A 26,038-nucleotide genomic window follows, 5' to 3' on the forward strand; every position below is an offset into this window, starting at 1 on the left:
TTTTCAGAGGTGGTTTAAACTAGTGTGTGATTGATTCATAGTGCAATGCTAGGCCCAAGGGCACTAGGATTAAGGGTGTGAGTGCTCCCCATCCTAAGTAGTCTGAATAAAATAAAAGGGGCAGAAAGATGATGTTAAGGTCCCTTGTTGCTTTTTCTGTCTTCTGCCACCATGAACTGTTGCCCCTCTGCCATGTGCCACCCTGCCTTGAAGCCAGCCAATTATGGATTGAAACCTCTACAAACTGTGAGCTAAATAAACCTTTCCTTCTTTGACTTTGGGGGTCAGGTATTTTGTCTCAGCAACAAGTGAAAAGTAAGTAAGACACTCAGTCTTCAGATTTAATAGACAAAAACTTTGAAACAACTATCTTAAATATTCAGAAAGTCCTAAAAACAGAGAACTAAAGAAATTTGGGAAAACCGTACATGAGCAAAAATATGAATATCAACAAACATAAATTATAAAAAAGAATCAAATAAATTCTGTAGTTGAAAAATTCAAAAACTGAATTGCAAATTCACAAAAGTTTGCAAGAGCAAACATAAATAGGCATAAGAAAAATCAACGACAAACACAGGTCATTTAAATTATTATGTCTGAGAGGAAAAGTAAAAGAACAAAAAAAAAGTAAACCCCAAGAGAGTTATCAGACAACATCATTCAGACCAGTATAGACACTATAGATATCTCAGAAGAAAAGAGGTATTAGGTAGAAAACTTAAATAATAGTTAAATTTTTCTAAAATTTGAAGAAATACCTGGATATACAAATATAAATTCAATGAAGTCTAAGTAGAATAAACCTGTAGAAATATTCATTGAAACATATTATAATCAAACTATCCTAAACTGAAATGTAAAAAGCAATCTTGAAAGTATCAAGAAAAAATAAAAACATTGCACCATGAAAAAATAATAAGATTTCCAGCAGATTTTATGGTAGAAATCTTATAGCAGTCATATTGAAGGCAATAGATAATACAATGATACCTCAGTTCACGATTCTGGGGAAGATGGATGTGATTCTGTGTATCACCAGGTGTGGAATTCACAAACAGAAGCAAAATTTTGCCAAATGCTTCTGTTTGCAATGTTTGTAAACTGAAGTGTTTGTGAACCGAGGTATATATTTAAAGCATTGAAAAGAAAAAAAATACTTCCAACATAGAATTATATATCTGGAAAAACATTATTTTAAGAATAAATGAAAATTTAGGCATTTACAGGTAAACAAAAAGAAAGGTTAATCATTACCACTACACCATCCCTATGAGGCTATCTTAAAGGTAATTCTTCAAGTTGAAATGAAAACATGGAGTCTGTAACTTCAAACTGTAGGAAAACATAAAACTGTACAGAAAATATAAATAAGTGAACAAATAAAATCAAGTATTATTACAATTTTGGATTGTAAGAACATTTTTTATCACAGAACATTTAAAAGAATCTAAAGACAAAATATAAAAATAATCATCAATCTATGTTCATGGATATTTACAATATGAAGATTTAATTTGTGAAATTATTTAAAAATGTGTAGGGCTGAAATGATCCATAGTATAACTTCATGGTGTTATAGGTAATCTTCATTGTTTGAAAATATCTGTTCCAAATAAAGTGATATGGGAAACAAAATGTATGATTATAAAATATCAACCAAACACAAAGGAAAGTAGTAAACAAAAGAGAAAACAGGTAAAGGAAAAAAATAGCTAATAATAATAAAGAATACAAAATGAGAATAGTAAGTTGTTCCCTGTCAGTAATTAGTTTAAGTATGATTAATTACAGATTCTTTTTCTTGTTACTTCTAATTTTGTGTTTCAATAGTGATACCTTGAGTATTTGTAGGAACTGGCCATCTCAACTAGGTTATCCAGTGTTTTGTCACCTAATTCTTCTATTATAGTCCTTTTTATTTATAAATAATGATTATTTACTGCTCTTTAAATTCTGATTGCAATTATTTCAACCTCATCTTCTTTTAAATTAATCTAGATAAAAAGTACACATTTTATTAACATTTTTAATGAAACAACTCAGTATATTAATTTCATTTATTATTTTTCTGTTCTGTATTTTATTTTTCTCTTCTCTAAATTTTATTTCATTCCTTGTGCTAACTTTGAGCTTAGTTGTTTTCTTTAAGACATAAAGTTAGATTTCTGAATTGAAATTTATCTATTTAAAAATATTAAAATCTTATTTTTAGAGTAGTTTAGATGCACAGCCAAAATGAGGAAAACGTGTATAAAATTCTAATGTATTTTGCTTCCACACACACATAAATCTCCATTATCAATATCCCTCATCAGAGTGGTACATTTGTTACAATTAATGAACCCAGATTGGCACATGCTTACTACCCAAAATCCATAGTTTCCATTAGGGTGAACTTTAGATGCTAAATATCCCATAGGAATGGAGAAATGTATAATGAGATCATCTTTACATTATCCCACAAATTTGTTTCATCACCTTAAAAATTCTGTGGGCTCCCTGTACTCACCTCTTCCTCTATCTTTCCCCAAACTCTGAAAAATCTTAGATGCCCTTATTGATGTCCTTAGGTCTTTTAGATCTAATGTGACTCACTTATAGACAGTGTATAGATTGGTACTTTTCTTTTTTTTCTGTAATCTATGAGGCTAGTTTATGTCTTTAGATTGGGTATCTTAATTTAAAAGCCTCCCAACAGAGAAAATTCCAGGACCATATGTCTTCACTGGTTTCTCCAAATATTTAGGGTTAACACCAGTAGTACTCAATTGTTTCCAGAAATGTGAAGAGAGTGGAAAACTTCCAGACTAATTCTATGAAGTTATAATTAATATGACACCAAAGGTAGACAAATTCCCAATAATAAACTAATGACAGCATGGATGGACATAGATTTTAAAAACACTCAACTGAATACTAGCAAACAGAATTGTATGCAAAATTTAGAAGATTATGTACTGTGATTAAGTGATATTTATTCCTGGAATTCAAAGATGGTTCAACATATGAATATCAAGGTATGGATGCCATATTAATATTAAGCCATATTAAGCCATATTAATATAAGAAACAAATGGTCATCTCAATTGATGCAGAAAACATGACAGATTCAACACATTTTCATGGCAGGCAAAATATGACCACCAAGTCTAATTCTCTGGACATGTATGTGAATGTGTTCTTTCTTCAGATTTAATAAAGATTAAGGACATTGTGATGGTGGTATTATTCTAGATTAATCAATGGAAGTGACCTTATCACATGAGTCTTTAAGAGTGGATGAGTGAAGCAGAAGAGTCTATTGGCAAGATATCACAAAAGAAGACAGGGATTCAAAGCATGGGAAGGATGCAGTCCACCACTGCTCCCTGTGCAGAAAACCAAGCTAAGCTATGCAGAAATTTTGACCTACAAATTGGAAAGCTTAACATATCCTGTTTTAAATCACTTAGTTTGGTAACTTATTAGAACAATGAGAGGAAACATACAGCTTTCAATTTGGAAACTTAAAAAATAAATCTATTACCATAGATAAAAAATCTAGTATATGACATAGATATGATGTAGATATTAAAAGAATACTAATAGACTGAAGAGTGAAAAATGCTTACAATATGAAATGAATATACAGGAAGTAAAATTCTCTGGAGAAAATAAAATGCTACAGAAAAAAATATTAGGAGAGAATGAAGCACAAGTTATAGATATACTTAGGTGTTCTTTTGGTGTCACTGATGTTGTGGTGATACTGGTTATCTTTCCTTTGACTATTTTCCAATTATTTGTAATATTTGCAGTTTTATAATATGTTATGGTTTATATCTGGATGCTCCCCCAAACCTTCATGTTTTCAAAGAAAGGGCTTTTGGAGGATGCTTGGATTATGAGGACTATATAGCTGACTTGTTGCTGGAAAGTGGGTCCTGGTTTGAAGAGGTCACTGAGGTTATCTTCCTCCCCAATTCCTTCCTTCACTCTCTACAACTTATCTGCCATAACATGATTAATTTTCCTCTGGTGACACGATCATGCTTCCACCATGACACTTCTGCCAGAGCCAGCCATTCAAGCAAGAACAAAATAAACCTCTCCTCCTTAAGCTGCAGTGTCAGGTATTAGGTCTCAGTGATGTAGAAAGTGACAAAGACAGATTTTAGCAACAGCACTGGCAGTGTTACCAGGACTATACCATGTGGTTCAGAAGCCTTTGGAATTGGCTTGCTGGAGAAGTTTGGAAATGCATGGAAAAGGAGCCAGCTGGAAAAGGAGCCCTAGAATACTGTAAACCAAACTTAATGAGAGACTCTGGCCAGACTTTACAAAACCAGAATGTTGATAGAAATGCTAATTATAAAGGTCAGGCTCTAGAGGTTTCAGCTGGGAACAAAGGCTCCATTGGGAGTTGAATTCCAGGCCAAGTGTTTTATGTTGTTGTAGATAACTTGTCTAAATTTTGCGCATGTCCTGAGACACTGTTGGAAACTGAGATTAAGGGCAGTGGACTATTTAAACTGACAGAGGAAATTTCAAAGCAACCCAACATTCAGGCTGTTCCATGAGTATGGGGCTCTTAGGGCTCTTAGCCAGTTTTACATTGAGTATCATGAGTAAATGCAGCCAGCTGACTGATTTTTAAAGTTTTGACTTTAACCAAAAAGACACTCTTGTAAGGAGCTGTGAAGTTGGAGCAGAATAGAACATGGTGGCTGAAAAGCTGAGCATTAAAAGAAGCTGAGTATTTTATAACAGAGTAATAGAAAAGATTCCTTAAGGACATATGAATTGCCAGCAAAGACCCACCCTTTGCAGGGTCAAAAGTACAACCATAAAAGACTTTGAGAGAAAAGCCCAGGACACCATGCTACAGAATGGTGGCCTAAAAAAATTCATTCTCTGAAACTCAGTCCACAGTGATCAGCCTTCTAGGCACTCAAAGGTCTCTGTGGCTATGGTTCAAAAGGGCCTGGCTACTGCTAGAGCTGGCAGCAGACACTGGTGTCTTCCACAGGATGCTGGTATTACTGTCATGTAGAATACAAGATTTAGGGTTCAGGGAGGTTTCCATCCAGATTTCAGAAGGCCTGGGAAGCCAGGCCAACTGCCCCTAAAAGGGCAGTGGGTGAAGCTGTGAGAGTGAGCCCAAAAGTTCAGTAGAGAACCCTACAAGTTTGAGATGCCAGGAATGAGGAAAGTCTGTGGAGAGCCACGGGAGTGGACAAAGCCAGTCAAAGAGAGAAGCCAAGAGCACTACAAGCATCAGCAGCACAAGCCCGTGAGTTCACATCTCATCACAGCTTGCCCTGGATGCTGGATATTGAGCTACAGGATATAATGGTTGCCCTGCTGGGTTTTAGTCTTGTTTTGGCCCCATTTCTTTCTAAACCCCTATTCCTCCTTTTTGAAATGGGGACATTTATCCTGTGGTTATATATATATATATATATATACATACACACACACACACACACACACACACACATATATATCTTTTTTACAGCAGATCTCACATAAGAATTTGCCTTTGGTTTCAGAGGAGACTTTAGATTTGGACTTTTCAGTAATGCTGGAAGAGTTCATATTCTTACAAATGGACTAAATGCATTTTGCATAAAGAGATGTACATAAGCATTTTGGGGGCTGGAGCAGTATGTTATTTTTTGTATCTGGATGTCCCCCTAAACCCTCATGTGTTCATAGGCAGGGCTTTTGGAAGGTGATTGGATTATGGGTGCAGTATAGCCGAATTGCAGGAGGTAGGGCTTGCTAGGAAGAAGCAGATCGCTAGAAGGGTTTATATTCCTTCTGGGCTCCTCCCTTCACTCTCTGCTTCCTATCTACCATGACCTGACCATCTTTCCTCCACCAGATTCCACCATCAGGCTGATTCTGCCTGGAGCCAGCCAAGAATTCAAGGACTAAAACTTCTAAACATGAACTTTATGGAGCAAATTCACCACAATCCTGCTACAAACCAGGCTGTGTCAGTCTTATTCATTCATACAGTAAGGTCCACAGGCATGAACATTTGATATTCTCCACACAAATCATGGGTCCACTGCATAAAGACAGCTGCTGATTGGTTCTGCTTTTGGCAGTGGAAGAAGGCTTCAGAGGAATACTGTAAGGGTAAAGAAAGGTCTTTCTGGTTTGTTTTTATCCATTTCCCTTTGCTTCCTGTGAACATCACTTTAGGGAGGCCTCTTCACCTTGGCAGTAGCAGAGCTTTCCAGTAGCAACAGCTGTCATCTTCACAGTTGTTCAAAATTTTTCAGTGCATAACTCATTGCACACCTTCTTCAAAAGAACTTGTCTTATTTCAGTGGTTTATAACTCCATCTCCTAAGGTCCCTTTCCAGAGTTCAGAGCACCAACATCAGCACAGGATTGACTTCCTCTCCTTGCCTAAATTTTTATGCTGTAGTTATTCCTACCCGTGGTGGTGTTAACAGAGCTAGGCTCTAGTGCCCGTTTGTATCCACAGACACTAATTCAGATGTTGATGTAAAGTTACTTTGCAGATATGATTAACATTTTCAGTAAGTTAACTTAATGTAAAGCAAACTGTCCTTTATAATGTGGGTGAGCCTCATCACATCAGTTGAAAACCTAAAGAGGAAAAAATTGAGATTTTCTGAAGAAGAGATTCTGTCTCAACACTCAGTATATTCCTGCCTCTGATTCCTGCCTGCTAACTTTGCTACAGGTTTCAGATTTGCCATATCAGCATGCAGAATAGTCAATCTGTGAAAATTTCCTGTGATAGATAGACAGACAGACGACAGACAGACAGACAGATCTACTGTTGGTTGTACTTCTCTGGATACCTTTTACTGAGGCACTGCTTCCTTCATTTCTCTTCTACCTGAGGCTTGGTTGCTCTTAAGTATAGCTGCTTCATATTAAATCCTCTCTCTTTAAATAACCTTATGATCTCTCTTTTTCTTTCTTTCTCCCTCTCTCTTTTTTAATCTAAATGTATTTCAGTGGACACCTGGATAAGGAAAATGCAGTGGATATTCACAATAGAATATTGTGATCTCATAAAAACCATGAAATCCTATCACTGGAGACAACATGGATGTATGTGGAAAATTATTTTTTAAGTGAAACAAGTCTAGCACAGAAAAACACTTCATGATCTCAGCCATATTTGGAATTTAAAAACTTGAATCTCATAATTTGAGAGTAGAATAGTGGCTATCAAAGGTTGGAAATGGCAGGAGTAGAAGCTGGTCTGGGGTATAATTTCAGTTAGGTAGAAGGAACGAGTTCTGGTGTTCCATGAGTCAACAGGGTGAATATAATTAACAATAGTGTGCTTGCATGTCTCAAAATAATTAGGAGAGCATTGTAAATATGCTTGCCAAAAACAAATGATTAAAGTTTAATGTGATAGATTTGCTAAACTGAGGTAAGCATTACTCAATATAAACATAAATCAAATATTGTGTTTCAATCAAAAATAAAATTAATTGATTATCAAAAGTGATTTCAGTCTTCTGATGGGACTCTTTGACTGAGACTGTCTTGTAATGATTTTGGATATTATTCTGAGCAATCAAATGCTGTTGGAGAGGTTTGCAAAATGAATTCTCATGACTATATCTCCAAAATGTAATCTATAAAATACCAGTAAAAACACGATGTTTACAGTACACCCTTAACTAGGCTTCTTCTCCATCTTTTTATCTCCAGGTTTCTATAAAATGTTCAGGAGAACAGCTTTCTCCACATGGAAAGCCTAAAATGCTTTAATTGAATTAAACATCAAAAGAAGTTGATAGATAAAATAATTCTAGTTTTCCTCTACCCATAGTTCTATTCTGCTGCTAGAATACTTTCCATTTAATAAGTCATTATAGAATATTCAATATATAAATAATTCTAGTTTTCCTCTACCCACAGTTCCATTCTGCTGCTAGAATACTTTCCATCTAATAATTCATTATAGAATATTCAATATTCATTAACTTCTAAATATACTGTATCATTTTTCCTACAGAAAAACTCTTCTTGGGTACCTCTGATTATCTTAAAAGACATGATCACAATTACAAAATGGGATTCAGAAATAATAGGCACTCCTCAGAAGAATAAATATATGACCAATATGTGAAAAAGCATTCAATATCACTGGCCATTTGGGAAATGCAAATTGAAACAACATTGAGATTCCAATTCACTCCAAAAAAGAATGGCTACCATCAAGAAATCAACCAATAAATGCTGGTGAGGCTGTGTAGAGAAAGGAACCCTTCTCCATTGTTGGTGGAACTGTACACTGGTGAAACCATTACGGAAGTCAGTATGGAGATTCCTTAAGAAGCTAAAAATAGAAATTCCATTGGACCCAGCTATCCCCTTCTAGGAATCTTTCCAAAAGATTTGACAGCGTCATACCACAGTGATATATGCGTGATACATAATTATACCAACATAATTCATAATAGCTAAATCTTGGAAACAATTTATATGTCCATCAAAAGATGAATGGATAAAGAAAATGTGATATTTATACACAATGGAGTACTACTCTGCCATGAAGGATAAACTTGAGTCATTTGTAGGAAAATGGATGCACCTTGAGACCATGATGTTAAATGAAATAACTCAGACACACAAGCTTAAATATTATATGGTTTTTCTTATATGAAAAAATATAAATATGTAAAATTAAAGACAGATAATAAGAAAAAAAAGAGAGACAAAAAGGGTATTGTAATCCAGAGTTGACAATGTATCTAAAAGTGTACCTTGAGTTAGTACAATTGTCTTACATTTTATAGGACCTTTAGCCTTTTAGTGTTGTTTTCAATCTTTATATATGATAATTAACTTATATGTTTTTATAAGATAAATAAATGAATCTGATGCTGAAAAAAATAAAAAAGAAAGGATGGAAGGGGAAAAAAAAGAATTGAACTATGTATGTATATGTACCAATACCCTACAGTGAATGTAATCATGTTTCCCTGCAAACATGTACTAATAAAAGTAAAGAGAAATTAAAAGATATGGTCCGAAATCTTAAATGAGTTTATTAAGTAATAACTAAATTGTACTATATTTAACATATGTTTTGTATGCATAATGCATTCATGGTTTGTTCATGGAACAAAATACAGTATTTACGAAGTGCTGAAAATCTAAATAAACTTCAAATTTAAAAGCTACACTTTCAGTCATTAAACAAGTAGATACCCAGCAAATTCATTTTCAACATACAAAAGCTGCCTGTTTTTCAAACTGATTAAAATTCACTCATGCCTCAGTGCATAGGATTCTATAATTAAAATGCAAATTCCAATGTAGGCCATTGTTCATTGACTAGTTAAAAAAAGCTATAAATGTTAATCATGACATTCTACTACATGTCAATTTGTCAAAATATACTTTGAGTGTGACGAATTAATTCTTCCATTAGATATCAGATTTCATCTTGTGGGATAAAATAAAAATTAACAATCCAAGAAAATTTCCATATTTGGTGAAAGAAAATTAGCTCTGATTTTAATGGAACTGTAAATTATATGATTTTCCTGCTATGAAAATGAGAGACATCCAAATCAAGAAATAATTAGTCTCCTTCAATATCCAATGCTGCTTTTCTATATTTCAGAAATATGTCCATACATATAAAAGGTATAATTGAGTCAAAAATTACTTGAAACTTTAAAAGTTATGTCCCAGAATCATATATCCTATCCAGATTTTATTTCTGTATAATAAATTACAGGCAATACATGAATTTTTGTCTTATTTTTCATTATTTGTCATGAAATAATATCTATAAAAATGTGTATTTAAAATAAGTCACATATACAAAAGTATATAAAATAAAACATGGCAGTTTGGTCCTCAAACTCTCCCCAATTCCAGTATTGTTTAAAGGTTACACAAGGATGCATCTCACAGATATCATCCTAACCTAAAAAGAAATCTATGGCCATGGGCATTATAAAGTACTTAAGTAGATTGAATGTTTTGTAATTCTAAAATTGTTTTAATTTAGTTTAGAACTTTCATTTTTGCACAAACAGATCTATGAGGGTGACGACAACACATATATTTTTGTGAAAATATTTTTTTAAAAGGGAGAGATATTGAGACAAATGATGTACACAATTAAAATTTTGGCACTTAATACAAAACTGCCCTCTAAAATTTGTATTAAAAATTCACACTCTCACCAATACTGTAAGTAAAGATGCATCAAAGTGACTGTAATAATAAACATGTTTTACAAATGTAAACAGACAATTTAATTGATGATTCTGTACTTCAGAAATATCTATGTTGACTAATTCATGGAGCAAATATTAGGAAAACGTATCTCTGAATTTTTTATTTCCCTATTTCATTTGATAATACTGAAATCATAAATAATTTAATTCATACTATTTATTTTACTTTTACAAATATATTATTTAAACTTACTGTTTGTAACAAAAGATACATTATTGATATTAAATACATGACTGCAAGGACGATATTCTTTATTTCCTTACAAGATACACCTTTCACTTGTTCAAAGTTTCAAAGTAAAGAGATCCTACACTCAACAATTTATAGTCCATTAATATTTTACATTTCTGGCCCCACTGAGGTTGTGAGTTGCACGGAACATGCAGAATCAGCCCATGCCCCAGCAACAATCCACTGGACAACCCCCCACCCCACTCCTCTGCACAGGCACCTGGTTCCACGCTACAAAGACCCAGAAGACACCGGACCACCAGACCATGGTACTGAGTACTGCATGTCCTGGCCCAGAAGTAGGGGCTTCTGAGCCACTATCCCACTGCTCCTGGTCCAGAGGAAGGGGCTTCCCAGCCACCATCCCTCCCACTGCTCCTAGCCCAGAGAAAAGGACTTTTGGGCCACCATTCCTACCACTGCTCCCAGCCCCTGTCCCACCTCTCCCAGCTCAGAGGAGGTAATTCATGCAGCTGCCAACAGCCACCCCCCCCCAAAGTTCAAATGAGAAAACACGTAAATAAGTATCAAAACCAGACTTCCAGATCACCTACAGCAACCCCAAAGGGAAATGAGATGGAACACTCTGATACTCAAACACCTGGACCCACTGAACTGGCAACAAAAGGGGATCTGGGAAAAATGAAATCAGAAATAATTTCTCAGATAACAGGAGAAATTGTGCCCCTAGTGCAAGACATGATTAATAAATCTAGAGAGAAGCTCAGGAACATGATGGAATCCCAACATAGGAAACAAATGGAATCCATAAAACAGATGCAAATAGATTTCCAGGACATGAAAAACTCCATTGAAAGTCTACACAGCAGAATGAGCCAATGTGAGGACAGACTTTCAGATATAGAAGAAAAGATTGCAATTAATGACCAGGAAAAGAAAAATTGCTTCAAAATTATAAGGGAACATGAGAAATCAATCCAGCAGCTGCTAGATGATGCAAAGAAGAATAACATAAGACTGATTGGAGTCAATGAAGAAACAGGAGAGAGTGCAGATGACATAAAAAAACTCTTCACATAAATAATGTCAGAAAACTTCCCAAGCAGGGCAAAAGAGCTTGACATACAGATAAGTGAGGCATATAGGACTCCAACTAACCTTGATCAAAAAAATATCTACACATAGGCATATAATTGTTAAGATTCCAGAAACTCAACAGAAGAACAAAGTTCTATAAGCAGTTAGAGAAAAGAAACAAATCACATACAAAGGAAAGCCCATCAGAATCACAGCAGACTTCTCAACACTAACCTTCAAGGCAAGAAGAGCTTGGAGTGACATATTCCAAGCCCTTAAAGAAAACAGCCTCCAACCCAGATTGATGTACCCTGCAAAACTATCTTTCAAACTTGATGGAGAAATAAGATACTTTCATGACAAAGAGCACCTTAGGAACTTCGTGAATACCAAAGCATCACTCCAAAGAATTTTACACAATATCTTAGGAACAGACATTGAGGATCACAACCCCAGGAAGCAAAGCAGAATGAACCCATCTGGCATGACAAGAAATTAAATGTAAAAGGGGCGAACCCAACAAAAAGAAAAAGTCATGGCAAGGATGAGTGATTATGTTTCAGTTATAGCCATCAACGTTAATGGTCTTAATTCACCAATCAAAAGAAAGAGCCTGGCAGAATGGGTCAAGCAGCAAAATCCAACAATATGCTGCATACAAAAAACATTTAATTCAAAAGAAAACTCATAGACTGAAAGTTAAAGGGTGGAAAACAATACTCCATGTGACAAGAACCCCCCAAAAAACAGGAGTAGCTATCCTCTTTGGAGATCAAGTAGAATTCAAACCAACACTGATTAAGAGAGATGAAGAAGGACACTACATCCTTGTAAAAGGAACAATCCAAGAGAAAGAGATGACAATCATAAATATCTATGCACCAAACGCTAGTGCACCCAACTATATAAAACAAATACTAATGGACATGAAAAGTCATATATGCACTAATACAATTGTAATGGGGGACCTCAACACCCTACTGTCACAAATAGATAGATCTACTAGACAAAAAATAAGTAATGAAATACTAAAACTCAATTGAACTCTTGAACAAATGAAACTAACAGATGTTTACAGACTCTTCCACCCCACAAAATCAAAATATACATTCTTCTCAGCTGCACATGGGTCATTCTCCAAAATAGACCATGTACTCACTCATAGAACATGTTTAAGTAAGTGCAAAGGAATTGAAGTTATCCCCTGTATATTATCAGAACATAGTGCAATGAAATTGGAGATCTATAGCAAAACAAACTGGAAAAATTTCATAAACATGTGGAAATTGAACAACACACTTCTGAATAACCAATGGGTCACAGAGGAAATTAAAGAAGAAATCAGACATTTCCTTCAATTAAATGACAATGACAATGCATATCGGAATCTACGGGACACAATGAAAACAGTCCTATGAGGGAAATTCATAGCAGTGAATATGCATATTAGGAAAACAGAACGAGCCCAATTAAATAACCTGATGCTGCACCTCAAGCTTCTAGAAAAAGAAGAATAGGACAACCCCAGAGCTCATACAAGGGAGGAAATTATAAAGATCAGAGGAGAAATCAATGCAATGGAGACTAAGAGAACGATACAAAAAATCAATGAAGCCAAGAGTTGGTTCTTTGAAAGAATCAACAAAATTGACAAACCCTTAGCCAACCTTGTCAGAAAAAGGAAAGAAAAGGCCCAAATCCATGCAATTAGGAATGAAAAGGGTGAAATTACAACAGACCCAGAAGAAATCCAGAGGATCATCAATACCTACTTCCAGAACCTATATGCCAGTAAGATGGAAAACACAGAAGAAATGGACAGATTCCTAGATACATATGGATTACCAAAGTTGAATGAAGAAGACCTAAAAATTCTGAACAACCCAATATCAACCAATGAAATTGAAAATGTAATTAAAAACTTATCAACAAAGAAAAGCCTGGGGCCTGATGGCTTCACTGCTGAATTCTACAAGACATTTGGTGAGGAACTACTGCCACTACTGTTTAAAGTCTTCAATGAAATTGAAAGATAAGCAATACTCCCAAATTCATTCCTGGAAGTAAGCATCACCTTGATCCCCAAAGCAGAGAAAGATCCAACCAAAAAGGAGAACTACAGGCCAATCTCACTAATGAACATAGATGCAAAAATCCTTAATAAGATAATGGCAAACAGAATGCAGAAGATCATCAAGAAGTTCATACACCCTGATCAAGTGGGATTCATCCCAGGGATGCAGGGATAGTTCAATATACAAAAATCAATTAATGTAATACACTATATCAATAGAGCCAAGGACAAAAAAGCATTTGACAAAATCCAACATGTATTTATGATAAAAACCCTACAAAAAATTGGAATAGATGTTCTCTACCTCAATCTGCCAAAATCCATCTATGAAAAACCAACAGCCAATATCATACTAAATGGTCAAAACCTGAAATCCTTCACACTAAAATCAGGAATAAGACAAGGATGTCCACTATCACCACTCTTGTTCAACACAGTTTTGGAAACATTAGCCACAGCAATTAGACAAGAGAAAGAAATAAAAGGAATAAAGATAGGAAATGAAGAAGTCAAATTGTCATTATTTGCAGATAACATGATACTCTATATAGAAGACCCCATGAACTCCACCAAAAGTCTTCTAGACTTAATAACCAAATTCAGTCAAGTAGCTGGTTACAAGGTCAACACACAAAAATCAATAGCTTTCCTCTACACGAATGACAGATTCACTGAGAGAGAAATAGGGCAAATAATTCCTTTCATAATAGCATTTGAAAAACTGAAATACCTAGGAATCAACCTAACAAAAGAAATCAAAGACCTCTTCTCTGAAAACTATGGCACTCTGAAAAGAGAGATTGAAGATGATATCAGACAATGGACAGACATCCCCTGCTCCTGGGTAGGAAGCATTAATATAGTGAAAATGGCCATACTTCCAAAACTGCTATATAGATTTCATGCAATTCCAAATGAGATCCCAGCAGCATACTTCATGGACCTTGGGTAAACAATCCAAAAATTCATTTGGAACAAGAAGAGACCCAGAATAGCAAAAGCAATTCTAGGTAACAGAGACATGGCTGGGGGTATCACAATCCTCAACCTGCAACTATACTACAAAGCTACTGTGATAAAAACAGCATGGTACTGGCAAAGAAACAGACCTGAGGACCAGTGGAACAGATTAGAAGATGCAGAAACAACGCCAGACACACTCAGCCATCTCATCTTCGAGAAAGGAGCCAAACACCCTCACTGGAGGAAAGATAGCCTCTTTAATAAATGGTGCTGGAAAAATTGGGCTTCAACTTGCCAAAGATTAAAAGTACACCTATATCTCTCACCATGCACTAAGCTAAAATTGAAATGGATTAAAGATCTAAATATTAAAATAGAAGTGCGGAACTGGCTGTAACAGAGGTGAGGTAGAACCCTTGAAGACATCGGTGTAGGAAAAGATTTTATGAACAAAACCTCAGTTGCCCGTGAACTAGTTCAAACAATCAACAAGTGGGATCTCTTCTTATTAAAAGGCTTCTGCACAGCAAGAGAAACCACCAGCAGTGTGAAGAGACAACTCACAATGTGGGAAAAAGGTCTTCACCTGTTCTTCTTCAGACAAAGGTCTACTATCTCAAATCTATAAAGAACTTAAAAAGTTCAGATCTCCCAATTTAAAGACCCAATTTGAAAATGGGCATCTGAAATGAACAGACCTTTCTCAGACAAAGAAGTAGAAATAGCAAATAAATACATGAAAAAATGTTCAGCATCACTGGTCATTCGAGAGCTGCAAATGAAAACAATGCTGAGATTCCACCTCACTCCAGAAAGAATGGCTGCTATCATGAAATCAACCAATAACAAATGCTGGCGGGGCTGTGGGAAAGAGGAACTCTGCTCCCCTGCTGCTGGGAGTGTAGACTGGTGCAACTACTGTGGAAATCAGTATGGAGATACCTCAGAGAACTAGGACTGGAAGTCCCATTTGACCCTGCTATTCCACTGCTGGGGATCTTCCCCAAAGAATTCAAAGAATCATACCACAGTGATATATGTGCACCCATGTTCATAGCAGGGCAGTTTGTGATAGCTAAAACTTGGAAGCAGCCCAAATGCCCATCAACTGGAGACTGGATAAAGAAAATGTGTTTTGTTTTTTATAAAATGTTGTACTACTCAGCCATAAAAAATGAGAAATTAGAGACACATACAGCTAAATGTATGCACATTGAGGCGATACTCTTAAGTGAAATAAATAGGACACACATGTATAAAAACCGAACAGTTTCTCTGGTGTGAGAAACTGAAAGTGTAAATAAGGACTAAATGTATAATATGCAATGTGAAATAGGAAGAAAAGGGGCAAAGGGGAAGGAAGTGGGAGGGGTAGGGGAAAAGATAGAAGGGAATGGGATTAATATGAGAAAATGGAAAAATAGGAACAAAATCTTTGTAAATAAGGAGGGCTGGAGGGGTTGATGGGAGGGTTGGGCAAGGGTGAAAAATAAGAACCAAGAGAGACTATGTAAAGGTGCAAATTTTCAGTGATGAATGTCATTATATTGTATACCTAAAATGTACCAATGATTAGAATGAATAATCAATAATGCAAAATAGGAAGAAAAGGTCCAAAGGGGTAGGGGTAGTGGGAGGGGCAGGGGAAAGGAAAGAAGGGAAAGGAAAAATGATGAGAAATGGAAAAAATGGAAATAAAGTCTTTGTAAATAGGGAAGGGTGGAGCGGGTGAAGGGAGGCCTGCAATGGGGAAAAATTAAGAACCAAGATGCATTATTTAAAGGTACAATTTCCAATGAGAAATGTAATTGTGTTGTATACCTAAAATGCACCAATAAAAAATAAAAAAACTAAAAGAAAATATACTTTACATTTCTAATCTCACCAAAGTAGGTTTAACTTCACCCAAGTTTTTCTTAAGTACTCCCTATATACAAGTCATGGATTTCAAGTATAATAGGGAAAGATACGACAATTCCCATAAACTGTAATTTCCTGATCATTGGATTCTCATCTTGCAGTTAGGTTGTTTTTTTTTTTTTGGTACTAGAAATTGAACTCGGGACCCTCTGAGGCAGGTGCGAGAACCACTGAGCTAAATCCCCGCCCGTGCAGTTAGATTTTAACAAATATATTTCTGTCCTTTTTTCAAATTTTAAATGGGGAACTTCTATGGGTTACATGCCTAACATTAGTAAACTTGCCCAGTGTTTTCTTCCTTTTTACTAGCCTTTCATCAGATTTCCTCTTCTGTAATCTCCTCAGCACTCAAACACTGAGCCTAACTTACTGTTTGCACTTCAGAATCACATCTGCCCCAAGATAGGCACATTTCCACATGTAGCTTCTTGTCAGATACACAGTACACCGCTATGTTAGAAACCAAACACTAAATGGGTGGCTGAAGTTGTTTTCTGTCTATAGTGCTGTCATAATGTGAAAAACATACTACCTTAACTTCCTTCTAATGATATATTAGAAATCTTGGCTTTGTTCTCATTTTAAAGAATACATCAAATTACATAATGAAGGGTATACACCAGAACATGGGAGGGAGTACCACTAGGATTCTAATTGGAATTTCCCAACTTCTAGTCTTATGTTTACTTTTTAGGATCACTTTCATTCATTTATTTCATATACATAACTGAAGAAGGATCATTATTTTCTAATATATAGTGCAACATATTACAGAACTAAAGGAACATGACAAAAGAGAATAGCTAAATCCAACTTCTCATTAACTGAAATTAAATGCTTTCTAAAAAGAAATTTAGAGAATTTGAATAAGTCATGTATTTAGAGACATACAAGAGAACACATAAATGAGAATTACTATATTGTTCAAAGATTTTGCTAAATCTAATGACATGCTAAAGTTAAGTCTTTTTCTGTGAGTTAAGAATGTATAACACTGGGTGCCGGGAATTTAGCTCAGTGGCACCGTGCCTGCCTCGCAAGCTCAAGGTCTTGAGTTTGATTCCTGGTACCAAAAAAAAAAAGAATGTATAACATATCATGTATACCTAACTATATTAAAAAGATATTTCTGCTGTTATTATGGAGATAAATATGCTCCTAAATACTTAAGAGGCACAAAGGTTAAAATAGTAGTGTAAAAATATTATCCATCTATTTTCATTGAAAAGTTACTAAAGGGTTCATCACACTCTCATTTGTACTCTATAATTTTAAGGGTAGTCTAGTGGTAAAAAGTAAAATGTTTTTCATACTGTGATTTAATGCAAAATATATTTAATATGTTATGACACAGAAGAAAAATAGTATTTATTTTCCTCCTTTCCCCTGAAAAAAACTCAGTAAGTTGATTATCATCCAACAGTGAAACCAGTAAAAAATTATATTGCTTATGAAGTATGTTATATTTCTACAGCCCCTGCACTAGATATAATTTTTATTCTTTTACTCTGTTTCATATCTGGAATGCCAACTTGTTCACACTGTGTAAACAAATTCCCTTGCCCTCCTGCTTCCTGTTGGGCTTATTCTATGAGAGAAACTGTGAGGATCAGGAAGAGAGAGATGATAGCATCTACTTTTTAATTCTGTTTCTGTGGAGGTGGATAAATGTTGAGTGAGACCATTGCCAAAGGAAGTATATTCTGCCAGGATCATGACTTTCATATAAGGGGTATGATATAAAAACTGCAAAAATCTAAGAAACTATAATATTTTCTGTCCTAGGTTAGGCAAAGGCTTCTTAACTTGCGGAAGCAAAATGTATTAAAATATGACAGAGTATACATCATTAAAATTAAAAATTTCTACTCTTGAATAGGCATTTCACAAATTTGAACAGGCATTACACAAAAGAAGACAAATGGATCACAAACAAGCATATAAAAATGCTCAACACTGTTAGTCCTTTGGTAAATGCAAATTAAAATTAAAATGAGAGCTTTCAACTCATCTATTAGAATGTCTAAAATTGTGAAGATTGTCCTCACCAAGGTATACTCCTTATACTGTTACTATAAACATGAAATGATAAAGCTCTCTGGCAAAATTGTTTTTCAATTTCACAAAATGTTTAACATATTTGAATTATCCAGATATTCCACTACAGAATTTTACAAAAAAAGAAAGCATATGTCAATATAAAGACTTGTTCATAAACATTCATGGTAGCTTTACTATAATACAGGACCTGAAACTTAGAATACAGCAAATATGAATTAACACATCTATTGACACATAAATGGTGATTTTGCTATCACTGAAATACTACTTGGCAGTAAAAGAGAATGAACTGTTAGTGCACACATTGAACAGTCACATCGACAAAACTAAAAATATTATGCAGTGTGAAAGGAGCCAGAAAATTTTATGCATATAGTATGATTTTATTTGCATAAAATTGCAGCAAATGCCCACTAATCTGCAGTGAACAAAATCAGTATGGGGATAAAGAAAAGAAAGGGGCAAAGGAAATATAAAGATTCTGCGACTTCTCTGCAAACGTCTGTCAGAGTAAGCATTGTATCTCTAAACTGAAATATTCAAGACCTAAATACAGCTAGTACAAGCCTATAGAGGTAACTGAAAGTAAGTGCTGAGAATATTTCTTTGTGAAGAATATGCTCCAGGAAAAAGGCTTTTTTTGTTGCCAAGAAATATCACGGGAGATTTGGGTTTACCTTTTACACATTAGCTGTATGTGCACTATGGTAACACCTCATATGACAGTAACCCATTATTCCATTGTTTACATTGTATTACCTTAATATAGAGGACCTTATGTACTATATATGTATATAAACTATACGTTTAAATATTCTGTCTTATCTGTCATTTATTATGTCTCTCCCTATCAGTATTTTAACCTATCAATCAATGCTTGTGTGTTTATCAATGTGTCTGTGTGTTTGTGTAACAGTGAACAAGGCAATTTTGCTATAGATGTTCTTCCCCTCAGAATTCTGAGATTTTAATTTGTGTATTAAACAATACAAAAAAAAGTATCAAGATAGCTCTTCTGAAAATGAAGCCCCTGAACGTGTACAAATACAGCACGCAAACACATCACAAGCGTGCACATAGGCTGCGTTCTATTTCAGTAACCCTCTTAAAAGTCTTCTACTGAGTAGTAAATGTCATCTCAGTTATAATGACTATATTTGGCTCAGGAAGCATTCTTCCACTAAGCAACACTCCAGCTCTTTTTATTTTTTATTCTGACACAGGATTTCTCTATGTTACTGGACTAGAACGTGCAATGCTCATGCCTTAGCCTTCTTAGTAGCTGTGATTACAGGCATTTGCCACCATGCCAATCTTATTTTTTTAATGATTTGTAAGCTAGTTGCTTTTTTAAGAGTGAATTTGTATGGAAGGATTGCTTTTGTGAGGAGGCGCCTCCTTTAAATCACGCAAAATGTCAGGATATTTTATCACCAAGTATTATAAAACAGACCTGAATGACAACAAGTGCTTTATCCCTAGATTAGGTAACTCGATGATTTATTGTCAACATTTTGTACGCTGAATACATAAAAAGCTGAAAAAAATGTTTTCCTCAAGTTGAAAATAAAAAGATATTTATATCTCCCCAGACCAAAATAAAAGCCAACTGTCAGTCTCGTAAATAGAATATATTATTTAAAATGTGCATATATATATGCACACATCTTCAATAAAGCTAAATTTTAATGAAGCAAATATGCATCTTATTAAATAAAAAGTGTAGGATGTTGATTTTAAATGATACTTGGTAGTAATTGCACCTCAGATAAACCCCATTGGCTATGATACTGCCACTGTGCAAAGCTTTTAACTGATACTTGGACCTGGACTGGAAAATCAATAGATCTGAGAAGATAAACTGCACTGATAATTCCAGCTGCTGTTTTTCAGGAGCACTATGTTGCTGGAGGGCAGCAACTAGGGCTGGAATAAGTTCCAGTGTCAGAAAGCTTACTGTTCTCGGATTCAGCTAGTTTTCTTAAATAATTGCTCCCTGGATTAGGCAAGTCTTTGGTGAATTTCTTTATTAATAAAAAGTTGGGTCTAGCCATTTTTCCCAGTTTTTTCTGCTGTCGTTGTTCTTGTTATTGTTGCTATCATGCAGAAGCTAATTTTTGAAGGTCCTTTATCCTCTTTCTTCTTTGATGCCTGGCCAGAAATGGACTTTTAGGCTATCCTTTAATTTCTAAGCTCTCTCCAATATATTTAAAGACAATAAGTCACCTATTTCTTTGTTGTTTCTCAGCATTGTTTATATGTCGTCTCTTTATTATTGATGGGTCCAAATTATCATGTATAGTCAAAGATGAATACTTCTTTGTGATTAGCTACCTGAGGTAATTTTTAAAAAACAATATCACTCTATATCCAAAAAGTTATAAATGACTGAATCATATAATAAAATTATTGGTAGATAGGGGCTGTCTCTATTAATATTTGTTTTATTAGTACATGTTGGCAGCACACTATGTTTATGATCCTGGTGTGGAGTTGGCACATTTACATAGCCCTATTTTCATCCTCTTTTTCCCCTCCCAATCCCCTTCCCATTTTTCCCCTTCCCTGTCTCTCTACTTCCTATTATCTATCTTTTATTTTCCTCTTTATTTATAATTTGAGTTTCTTGTATGAGAGAAACCATGTGATATTCAAGCTCCTGTGTTTGATTTATTTCACTTCACGGTAGGGTCTCATTCTTCAGAAATAATTTATTTTTGAATGCTATGTTGGAGAGATGCATTTCAGGATGGAGGTGTTTTAGTTACACTTAGTGCAATGAAAAGTGAGATAAATATGATAAGCTGTGGAATATCCAGGACCATGGCACAAGTCTGGCCGGCTGGCTGCACCTATTTGGGTGGAGCTTTAAAACACTGAGAGAGTTATCACGCCAGGATTTTATATTCATAGAGTGCGACTGCTTAATTTAACAGCAAGACCACAGCCCCCTTTCCCTACTTTTCCATAAACCATTATTAGTAGAATCTGAAGTTCATTATGTTTACTGCATGAACGAAACGGATTAAAACATTAAGAGAGAACGCAGATGAATATGTCCCAAGTCCATAGAGGAAATGGAAAACTTATCCCTAACAAAAAAGTGAAATAAGAGATAGATTTGCTCAGTTGGCTGAAACTTTTTAATTTAACTAAACTTTTTTCATTCTTCAACGTCTATTTAATTTTCCTGCACATCCACTTTTGGACATGTTGCATATCTTGTTTCTGTCTTACAACTTGTACTCCTTTATTTAGAAGAAAAAAGCTGACATATTTTTGGATTTTTCTTTTATCTTTAGACGATAGCTTCCTTTATCATGGTTTATCTCCTCATCTAGTTTACAGCATTGGGTACAAATCTCTGGTGTGTTTTCACCAGAAGTGTCCTGCATTCTTATGTAGGACAGTTCCCTGGGCAGCTAACCCTCAGCGCTGGCCTCTGCTGGCCGGCAGTGGCTTTCTCCTGTTACTCTTATGATTTGTTTTTGTCTTAACATCTCAGGTTGGACAAAGATATCACCTGTGTAGCACAAATTCAATGATAAATCTCACAGGAAGCAGAGGTCTTCTGACCCAATGGCCTTTTTTTCCCTTTTTAATACCAATAACATTGGAAATAGAAAACCTCACATTGCCCATCTCTTCATAACACATAGATATTTGAATATCTGCATGAATTGCTTAATTATATACATATGTATACAAATATGGATTTATATCTAATTTAAGTTTCAGAAATCATGGGAAAATCAAGTTAGCAAAACTTTGAGATGAAAGCACCTCAGTGTGGTTAATTTCAAGGCAAAAGTATTGCTTGAGTGCTAAATCTGGAACAGAAATAGGATTACACATGTTTTTATTTCAAGTCCTTACGGTGGCTCACATTTTATTAAGCAGGGCATATACCCTAGTCTCTTAAAGCATCATCATATTTTGTAAGTGAGTTTTTCCTACTACGCATAAACATGAATGTGGCACTATAAATTAGACTGTATTTCTGAAATTCTCCATTTATAGAGTAGACAATAGTAAGGAGGAAATATCTTCGCTCTTGCTCTCAGTGTGTCCCAAGGGCTCGGGTGTTGACAACTGCTCGCTCACGTGGTGGTGATGGGAGGTGCTATGGAGCCTTCGAGGGGCTGGGCCTTGGGAGGGAGAATTGCGAGGTCATTAAGAGAACTGCCACTGGAGGAGCTCAGGTTGATCTCCCGGGTCCTTGGCTCATTCTTGTAAGAGAGCTGTTAGGAGAGAGCAAGTGCGACCCCTGAATTTCTCCGTGGCTCTCTGTCTTGTTGTCTCTCTATCTTGAACTTGCTCATACCACGACAGCAGCTGCCACAGCGTCATGTGAGCAATGGGGTTCTCAGGATTCAAAGTTAGCTAAATAAACCTTTTTTGTATATTACCCAGCCCTATATATTTTGCTATAGTAATGAAAAAATGCACTAAAAAACACACTAACATAAATCCGTGCTTATTTTATATGTGTGCATATGTACTAGACATGTGTATGAATATCATATATGTGTATTTTGTTGCAATTAGCGGAGTGTGGTGGCACACATGTTCTGGGAAGCCAAGGCAGGACAGTCACAAGTCTCAGCCCAGCCTGGGAAGTTTAGGGACCTAGCAAGGCCTGGTCTCAAAAAAAATATCGGGAGTATAGTTCAGTGTAAAAGCCCTGGGTTCAATATCCTGTACTGCAAAAATAAATACAAAGATTTTGATGTTTACTCTTTATGTAATCCTCACTCCGATTCTCATTTATCTCACTCAGTGCTATTCTAAACCTAGATAAAGGCAGAAGTGGTAAGGGCTACCAGTCAGCAATATGACTATACAGTGTTAAAGTAGGTTAATATGATGACCAGGGCTTGAAGTGTCACTCAGGAGACAAAGCTACTTAGGTATCATAGGTAAGTGACTTCAGCCTTGCTTGACTTGCAAATACGGAAACAACTTGGGTTATTTCTTATGAATGCTTACATTAAAGAAAAACAGAACTTAATGTAAATCAATCATACGAAGCCACAACACTTTATTATAAAAACGTAAAGTTGTCTAGGGACTTTCCAATAGGACAGACCAAGTAAGGTTAACTCTATCACTGTAAGCAATCAAATAATTTCATTTTCCTTCTGCATTTTTTCCCACAAATACTTGCCTTAACACTTCATCATTGGTACACTAAGACTCTTTTCAGCTTATTATTTCTCAATTCATGAATTGCTCCTTACTCAAACTCGAACATAGTATTGTGCTTCAGATTTTTCTTTAACAGTAGGAAGCATTAAAGCATGATTGTCATTGTAAGTAAAGAATAGCTGTGGAATTATCAGGGATATAAAACTCTCACAGTAAAGTAAATTATACTAGCTATTAATATTTCTCACGTTGATCTTAGAAAGAACAAGGGTATGACATAGACCTCAGAGTCATTGTTAAATCCAAAAAGATTCATCGCTTTTATTTTTGGCAACCATTCACAAAACTCATAATTTCCATTTTATGTGTCTGGTGATAAAGCAGCCTTGTCTACTGGAGGATATTACAAACTTCATCATGGGTGATGTTTTCTTCTCTTTGAATAATTTCTTATTAATAATATTTACCCTCTGCTGGAGCCCTATAAAATAATTACATAGTTCCCAAAATGTCACATGTGTACTACCAAAATTAGAGTCATCTGGGACAAGATCAAAGCTATACAGCAGCTGCCTAGGTATTCTCACAGAGCTACCAAATCAGGGGCTCTGGGCACCTCTGATGAACTTGGCACTGTAAATAAGGACCTCAAATACAATTGTAGCTTGTTGTAGTGTGTGTTATGACACATATCCTCCAACCACTGCCTCTATCCAAAATACCATCTAGGCTCAGGGTTGTTGGCTTCAAGCAGAAAAGATGAGATTCTCAGAGGTGAAAAGGCAGTAGATCGGAGCACAGCAGACACACCGAGTTCTCCAATCCGAGATTTTCTCGTGAGCATGTCAGTTGCACATAGTTGTTTGGCTTTTTTGGCTAGTGTGGGCTAGCAACATCATTAATGACATAAATTCTAGAAAACATAGATTCTGTGTTCCAAAGGACAAGTTAAAACTTTTAGCATTACTAACGATAATACCATATACGGAAGATATGCATGTGTTTATCATTTAGTACTGAAAAGTAAACTTAAAAGATAGTTTCCCTTATACAAATACTATAGATAAGGAAACTGAAGTTTAGATAGAAAGGTAACTTACTTTTTAAAAATTGAAGAGGATTTTAAAATATTAATGATTGAAATTGACTTACAATTTATGTACCATTTATACAAGCCATCTTAGAAATACAGACTTTGAACAAGGTTGCAAGTCAATGTTGATGTCAAGAGAAATAAGTTTATAAAACTTAGTAATAAAATATTATTTTCATTCTATTAATTAAATTAGATTTGAATTGAAATACTATCTGCACATTGTAAATTTTCCTTGGACTTTGAAGTTGATTTAGAAATATATGTTTCAAAAGTTAGGATATATTAAAACTACCATATGAAAACGGTATTCCAAGTTCCTCAATGTTCTATACAAATAAGTGTAATCATTTCTCAAAAAACACATTTCACCTTAGTTTACTTTCATAAAATATGTAAAGCCCACTCTCTAACGTGATAAGAGAAGCAGATACAAAATCAGCAGATTTCCTTTAATTTATATTTTTCTCTGAAGATGGTAAATGATATTACTAATTTATTCTGTCTAAAATTCAGATATCAAGATTATGTTCTATAAAATATACAATGCAAGAAATATATTATTGGATTTTCCAAGCATTACTTGATCTTACCTGCTGGTTTACAGGAAAGTTCCTGTTGATTTTTTTAATCTGAAATAATAAATAAATGAAGAAGTGAGAATAAAAAGAATTAAGTAACATATGAACCAAATATTTGTATAAGGCTCTCTTTTCGGTTAGTTAAGATATGATAATAATCTGTCGACATTCTGAAATCATTGCATATCTAACACCAATTACTTACTTGGCTCTTGCAATTATCCTAAATGTCATGCATAAACATTTTAAAAAATATTTCTATTTTATATATTTTTCATTTGTGGGAAGTCACCCTGTGTTTCCTTACAATGCTAAATGATTATCAAGAATGTGGAGCATAATATTCTGTAGTTTTGTTTTTCAACTTTGAAATTAGATAACATCCAATTAGTTTTAACATTCAAGGAACGGAAGAAATGGAATAGTCAAACACTAAACAATAAAGTATATATTTGAAATAATTTCAGTCAGCATCCCAAACACAATGTAACATTTATTTAATGTAATTTAATGACTGGAATTTTATAAGAATTTAAATTAAATCTTTAAAGAGACCATTTCCTCTGTAGGCATATCATGGAGACAAACTTAAAAATGAAATGAAAATAAATATTATGTTTAGATAAATGAACTTGGAAGGCAAAAGGTTTTTGTTTAACAATGCTTTTCCTAATTAAAACC

General features: G+C 34.9%; 1 protein-coding gene across 12 annotated transcripts in view; it reads right to left on the reverse strand.

The window, feature by feature from the left end:
- The window catches only part of Sntg1 (syntrophin gamma 1), an 835,631-nt gene that overhangs the window by 141,429 nt on the left and 668,164 nt on the right, over window positions 1-26,038 (reverse strand). For all 12 annotated transcript variants that reach the window (XM_021248956.2, XM_087185779.1, XM_087185795.1 and 9 more), the window contains one exon: window positions 25,370-25,408. In XM_021248956.2, the coding sequence (XP_021104615.1) occupies window positions 25,370-25,408 (39 nt within the window). The remainder of the gene's footprint in view (window positions 1-25,369; window positions 25,409-26,038) is intronic.

The sequence above is a fragment of the Heterocephalus glaber genome, unplaced genomic scaffold (assembly GCF_053883595.1).
Source record: "Heterocephalus glaber isolate CG9 unplaced genomic scaffold, H.glaber_assembly_v1.0 deba00000281, whole genome shotgun sequence".
Lineage (NCBI taxonomy): Eukaryota > Metazoa > Chordata > Mammalia > Rodentia > Bathyergidae > Heterocephalus > Heterocephalus glaber.